This window comes from Octopus bimaculoides, chromosome 2 (assembly GCF_046866305.1).
Source record: "Octopus bimaculoides isolate indiv1 chromosome 2, ASM4686630v1, whole genome shotgun sequence".
Lineage (NCBI taxonomy): Eukaryota > Metazoa > Mollusca > Cephalopoda > Octopoda > Octopodidae > Octopus > Octopus bimaculoides.
Genome location: NC_142929.1, coordinates 66757573 through 66765072, shown reverse-complemented (window position 1 = coordinate 66765072; position 7500 = coordinate 66757573). Strand labels below are relative to the sequence as shown.

Sequence of the window (7500 nt, the reverse complement as noted above, 5' to 3'; positions counted from 1 at the left end):
CATCAAAGATGTTAGGAAGAATAATTGTACTTCATAGTCATCCATATAGAAGTAATTTGGCACTAAGGAATTAAGTCAACATAATGGGAAAGATTCCTGACACAGTTCTGACAAAGTTTTGGAAAAATGGAAAGCTAAGGCAGGTTAGAAGTAAATAACAGAATGGCATTTGTTGTGATAGAAGTTCCTCGAAGGAAAACATGTATCATTAGGGTGATTAACAAATCTAGCTGTAACAATTAATGCTTACTCTTGACATGTTATATTCTTAAGATCATAACACAGGTGTACATTATGCTGTTAGAAAATAAAATTATCTGATCCATGTTGGAGCTCTGTTCTAGTCAAATGTCAACTATAGCATTTGAATGAATTTTTAGAATATATCTGGTCCCAATAGAATAATATTTGAACATTTGTATAAGGCAGAATAGACAATAACTAAAAAGTTCGTTTTTCAATTACTGATTGGGGATAAATAATTAATATAAAATCTATTATAACTAAGAGCAATTCTATATTGTACTTACATTTTTTTCTTGAGCTCTAGGGACTCATAACGCTGGTTACCCAATTTCCATGGTATATAAGTGATTGAGATCACAACATTACTCTGGAATGGCATGCCAATCTGTTGCAGAGTTCAAGGGTAGCAATTTTGAGGGTAGTGGAGAAAGTTGATTATATTGACCTCAATACTTGACTAGTACTTAATATATTGACTTTGAAGAGATGAATGGCAAAGTTGACCTCAGCAGGATTTGAATTCAGAACATAAAGAGCCAGAAGAAATGATGCTAATGATTCTGCCAGCTTGCTGCCTATTTAGATTGCAGTGTAAAATATATATACTAGCATGAAAATTACACTAGAGTACTATTTCAGAATTGTATCCACATATCAAATTTACTGTAAGTATTTATTACACAATATTAAAGAGTAATATATTCTATTGCATAGATGTAAGTGTATAGTGTGTTGTAGAGAAATCCTCTCTTTCTGCATCCAAGTATGTGAGTGTATTTATGTTGTGTAATTCAACAAATAGGGATTCATAAAATAAGTACCAGACTGAAATAAATACTGAGGTCAATATGATTGACTAAACCCTTGAAAATGATGCTCCAGCATGACCACAGCCCAATGTTTGGAAAATATACAAAAGTAATTATGTTTCATTGGAAACTACTAAAAACAGGGTTTATGGTTTGGCTAAATATTTAAAAGGTTTAAATACACCATTGATGACAATATTTGTCCTGGTCTAAGCTTTCTAATGAGGTCAACTTATGAAGAATACATACGCAGTGCCCATGAAATTTGTCTACACATTTTTCGTTCATTTTGACCTTCTTTGTTTTGTACTCATGAGATGACTTTGCAAACAAAATATTTCAGAATCTTTACAGATAGTAATTCAAAAATTATATATATATATATATATATATATATATATATATATATATATATATATATATATATAAATTTATATTTGTTCAAAAATTAACTTTACTTTCAATTGTAAAATTTTTGTTAATTTCAATAATTCTCTAAAAAAAAAAAAAAAAAAAATGAAATAAATTCATCTATCAACAACCAAAGCAAAGTAAAAAATGACAGGAAATTGGATGGTTTCTGATTGTAGTAAAAAGATGAATACTGGTAATATTCCAGTGCCAAATAAGTCTATATACCACATCACTTTTAACATCGGTTTGGAATGGCAGCTGAAATACTGTGATGATCAAATTTAGAGGTTCGTTAGCACAAGGAATATGGACAAAGTCTTAGAACACTCTTTGAGATCAGATGATTATTGCTTTCTGTGCATTTTTAGAGAAAATTGAAACTTGTAATGGATGGTGTTGGGTTATCTGTTAAAAAAACAAATTTATTTAGCAATGTCCTTTATGGTACAACTTTATACATCTTGGAAAATATTATGAGGTCTCTAACATTTGTTTTATATCCTTCATTGAGCTCAATATGTTTTTGCTAAATCTTTCAGAATCCTAGAAAAGAAAAGAGAAATGAAAATTATATATTTAAACTGTAAATTATGGAATGCATAATGTTAAATAATTGCTACAAGTTCAGAAGAGTGTGTTTCTAGTCTAATAATGAAAAATCCTCAGTAAAGTGTGTTTCTTTAAGTGCAATAAATATAACAGTGTAACTTAGAACAGTCTACTTGGGAACATCTTGCTCAAGATCACTTACTGTGGCATGGTGCTGTGTACTCTGGAGGACAGTACTCAGAATCAGAAATGATCAGAGAAACTAAAGAGAGGAAGATTGTACAGAAAGCAAGAGTCCCACTGGGTCCAGATTCTGCGTTTATGTGCTCCCACTGTAACCATGGATTTTAAGCCTATATTGGCCTAATAAACCACACCATAACCCACAAAGAGTAAAACTGCTAATCTGATTGTCTTCAGAGGTATGAAAGATAAATGTCAATAGTGTAATCCTCCAGTAAAGACAAAGCTGTTGTTGCATGAACTCCTTTCCTTCTACAAACCTTATTCAACTAAATAACCAAGTTTCTCACACTCAACTAGTAACCATGTTAAATAGCACTGACTATGTAACTATTGCAGTGAGTTATAAAATGTTCTTCATCTTCAAGTGGTTACAATTAAGTTACATCTCACAATGTTACACCGGGAATCTCTGATCCGCATTAGTCTTGGTAGATCCTTAGTTTCATGTGTGTCTGCCAATAACATCAAGGTAGTTGAGTGGTCTTCATCCTTCATTTGGGTGCAAATGTCTCCAAAATATAACATAATATTGCCTGTTGTTTAGCATGATAACAGTAATCAGTAAAGCTAACCCTGTATCTTCTTCACTATTGTCATTTAACAGACATTTTCCAAGCTGGCATGGCTTAGACAGTTTGACTGGAGATGGACAGAATATGTCTTTAGATCTCCTCTTTGGTCTTGTGCTTATGCCTTCATCAGAAATCTTGTGTATGTAGCTTCAAGGTGATCCTGCAGTTACTTCTTCAGAGTTCAGGTTCAGATCCTAGAGAAGAATATTGTCTATTCCTGTTCCAAGGAATGCAAGGCTTGCTGACTTAGAACTACTTGATTATGTTGAAGCTTGTTACAGATATTCCAGTCATGTCTCTTGCATGTAATGGAGCCTTGCTTGATCTCAGCAATATAAGACCCAAGGTATTTAAAGCCACTGAATTCCTTGAGTTGTGTGTCATTAAATTAGCAGGTGGCTTTGATCTTCATTGATGGCCATGTATTCAATCTTTTTTGTGTTGAGAAACAGACCAACTTTGGTTGCAATATTTTCAAGAAATGTTAAGTTTTGCACATCATACAGTTGATGAGCTGTAAGGCCAAGATCATCAGCTTAGTCAAGGTCAGACAGAAACAGACTCAGCTGACATCTTGGTTGCATCTGCTTAATGGTGAAGCCCTCATCTTGGATAGCGTCAACATGTTGCTCAAAGATCTAATTTTCAGTAATCATAAAAAGAAAAGGAACCAAAGTGTCTCCCTGAAGGATTCTTGCTGTTGTTGGGAATGCTTTAGTTGGACCATTTGTGCCTTGCATGAAGTTTGATGGTTTTTTGTACATGATGTTTGATGACCTCAACAGTCTCATCTGGGTTAGTATAATTAAACAGAATATGTAACATGACTTTTCTCTTGACACTAACAAATGTCAACAGAAATCGATGCCTTTTGCTTGGAAATTCTGAGCTCTTCTATGATTCAAGGATCTGTGGTAGTTTGCACTACCTTTCCAGAAGCTGCTTTGGTTTTATCATAGGATGGGATCAACATATAATTCTATAAATCAGTGCAGAGTTGCAAATTTTTTAGGATAGAGGTGACTGTAAATCCACTGTAGTTCTAAGAGAATTATAGTTTATTCAGAATAGGGTCTGACGGAGAGAGAGACACAAGTGAACATAGAAAAATTACTTACCGTTGTTGGAGATGATTTAATGCTAGAAATATGAAAAAATACTACATCTTCCCCTGCTATAATATATGATACACCATAGCCATCATCAGCAACCTATTAGAAAAGAAAAGTTAAAATAAACAAATGCACATCTATAAAAAGGTATCATTAAATTCCACCTCATATTATGAAGAAATGTTCATCTCCCTTGTAATAGCCACAATCATGTATTATCAAATAAATATTTCAAAAATAATTTACTAAAAATTAAAGGTAAATAAATTTTTCTGTTTTTGTCAGTGTATGAGTCTATCTGATTTTGAAGAAATACATATAGACAGGCAGACAGACTGATAGATATACAAATAAACAGTCATGTAAATGATAACCAGACAAACTAAACAAACTGAGACTGAAACATATCCATACCTATTTCCCTTACTAGTTGATGTTCAAAATAATGTTAGCCAATAACTAATCGTGCTTTTTTTTGTTTTTAGCCTTACAGTATAATTTCTAGAAGTTCTCTGCATTAAATGTATCTAACAGACAATGGTCAAAGAAAGGAAGGTACAAAGAGATAAACAAACAGGCATTTACAGCATTCATCTGATTGGCAAATAATTTACACTATCACATTACAACAAGCTCACATATGGACTTTTCTCTCACTTTCTTTTACAGTTATTTCAACAGCTTCTGTATCCCTGAACTGAAAAACTCCAGCTTACTTGATGTACCTACTCTTATCATACCTTTATCATGCCTTTATTGATCTAACTAAGGCTTTTGATACTATTAGTCGATGTTAAACAAGGCTGTGTCCTGGCCCTTGTCCTCTTCAATGTGTTCCATGTGGCTGTGACCTTACTATCTTGCTATGACCCCAACCCCGAACATGGCATCCTAATTTGATATTGCCACAATGGCAGTCTCTTCAACTAAGGAGACTAAAATCACTAACAAAGACTCAGTCCACCACTCTCTTTGAATTACAGTATGCCGATGACTGCGAAGTTCTTGCCCACAAACCAGCCAGCCTTCAGCAGAACCTAGATGTGTGCAATGCCTATCGTCGGGCTGGACTCCAGGTCAACACCAAGAAAACAGAGATCCTTCAACGCTCCAAAAATGGTTCACCCCCTGTGACTCTTTTGATCCAAGACAACCAGCTAAAGAACACCAAGAAATTCACCTATTTGGGTAGCATCATCTCAAGCAATGGGGTAATTGACCACAAAATTTAGAATCGCATCCACTTTGCCTCCTCTGCTTATGGACGTCTCAAGGATAGGGTCTTCCTTAATTGTGATCAGAATCTCTCCACGAAAATCGAGGTTTATCGTGCTGTTGTGGTTTTCAGGCTTCTGTATACCTCAGAAACCTGGACACTTTACCATCATCATGTCAAACTCCTTGAATCCTTTCATAGCCACTGTCTCCAGTGCATTCATCATTTGACTTGGAAGGACAAGATACCACATACAGAGATCCTGAGACGAGTGAAACTGACCAGCATCAAATGCATGATCCTCAAACGTCAACTGCGCTGGGTAGGGTAAGTTATCAGGATGGCAGAAAACCATATACCCAAGATTGTCCTTTTTGGAGGGTTAGCAGAGAGTAACCGACCGCACAGAGGTTCAAAGAAGCAATATAAAGATCATCTCAAGAAATCCCTGAAGCTCTGCAACATCCCCCCTGGTGAAGTTGAAACACTAGCCACAGACTGTACTACCTGGAGGGGTATGGTCAAAACTGGTACGCAGTATTTTGAAGATGAGCGGACTAAACTTCGCAAAGACAAGTGGAGACAACTCAAGGAATGTCAGCAAAATCTTAGATGAGCTCATCTTCATCGGAGCTCTATTTGTGTAATCAGACATGTGCCTCTAGAATCAGCCTTTTCAGCCATGAGAGGGCCTGCCAACGCCATCAAGACAACCCCTAAGGATCAAAGACAACGTTGTCATCTGTCAAAATAGACTGCCTTAAGCAAGTAAGCTAGAGATCCCCATAGCCATTTGATGTTTAAAAACTAGTTTTATAAAAACTTTCAAAATTCTTATTTTGTTTTACACACATGAACTTGTATAGGCTGAACTATATAAAATGTTAGAGAAAGAATCCTAGCTATTTCTTGCAATACATATCAATACATACAGTTACAACGAAATTTTTTCAGGGACCCTTAAAATACTATTGTGAATCCCCAATTTATTATTTGACTGTACATTCCCCCCAAAATCTTATATGGCCCCTCAGGAACCATATGGAGCCTAGCTGAGAACCACTGATCTAAAATAACAGACTATATACATGGCTTGCAATGGATTAAAGATAATAGTGGTGCAAGATCTTTATAAGGTTTCTTGTTTAATCTGAAGTTCTTACTTGATTCATTAGAAAAGAAAACAAAATTTTAAAAAGATATCAAGTATATTTGCTACTTACTGGTCCAAAACCTCCACCAGCTGATATGTACTCAGGGTTTTTATTCAAGTCGAACTTATCTGTTTGTTGGTGTGGTGTCTGGAAGAAGGATGTACATACATATAAAACTGATAGAACGTGTGTGTGTGTGTGTGTGTATATATATATATACATACACACACATAAAGAGAGAGAGAGAGAGAGGGTGTATGTGTGTGTCTGTTACTGCTTTGACATCACATGATAGTTGTAAGAAAGTGCCCTTGTCATGCAAGCAGTGTCTTTTGTTTCCAATCTTTTGTAAAAAGATGTTTGGTCATGGGGAAATATCTGACTTGGAATCAGGTGAGGGTTGGCAACAGGAAGGACATCTGGCCACAGAAAATTCATCTCAACAAACAGTCAGACACATGCAAGCATGGACGTTAAAATGATGATGGAAACATTGCTAAATAGATTTAATATTTAATTACAACAAGGTGGTGAGCTGGCAGAATCATTAGCAGCATTTTGTCTATGTTTTAACTTCAAATTTTGCCAAGGCCAACTTCATTTTTCATCCTTTTGGGGTTAACAAAACAAGTACCAGTTGAGCACTGGGGTTGATATAATCAACTTACCTGAATCTTCTTAAATTGCTGGCCTTGTGCTAAAATTTGAAACCAATATTTAAGTTACAATGCTTTCAAGAGAAGAGTAGTAGACATCAGTAACTTACCTGGCTAGTAGACAGTCGCCATGGCTCACTTAAAACCTCTTTCAGGAAAGGAGAGTCAATCTTAAGGTACTTGGAGACAACATATAGACAAAATAAATGTCTATCAATACCGTTGCCAGTCATTGCTTCACGATAACTTTTTTGGTGAACAGTACAAGCTTTCATTAACAATTCTCTACATTTTTTCCTCTGAAAAATAAAATGAAGCAAGTGACTTGCATCATCAGCAAATACATTACATATGGCTGCTCCCCTTGTTTAAATACAAAGATTAAAAGTATTTGAAGAAAAAGGCTAAGAAGTTGTAATGCTCAGGTCTTTCTAAGTTACTATGAACAACATAAAAGGATGAAAGGTATTTTCAAAAGAGTAAAAATCAGGTCTTAGATTTCATTTGTCACAAGCTTACTGTCAAT

General features: G+C 35.1%; 1 protein-coding gene across 7 annotated transcripts in view; it reads right to left on the bottom strand.

The window, feature by feature from the left end:
• Nucleotides 1-1865: 1865 nt before the first annotated feature.
• LOC106870396 (carnitine O-palmitoyltransferase 1, liver isoform) overlaps nucleotides 1866-7500 on the bottom strand; it is a 116916-nt gene continuing 111281 nt past the window's right edge. For all 7 annotated transcript variants that reach the window (XM_052977872.2, XM_052977849.2, XM_089346764.1 and 4 more), the window contains 4 exons: nucleotides 7085-7273; nucleotides 6388-6465; nucleotides 3955-4047; nucleotides 1866-2012 (listed from right to left, as the gene is read on the bottom strand). In XM_052977872.2, the coding sequence (XP_052833832.1) occupies nucleotides 1941-2012; nucleotides 3955-4047; nucleotides 6388-6465; nucleotides 7085-7273 (432 nt within the window). In that variant the 3' untranslated portion in view covers nucleotides 1866-1940. The remainder of the gene's footprint in view (nucleotides 2013-3954; nucleotides 4048-6387; nucleotides 6466-7084; nucleotides 7274-7500) is intronic.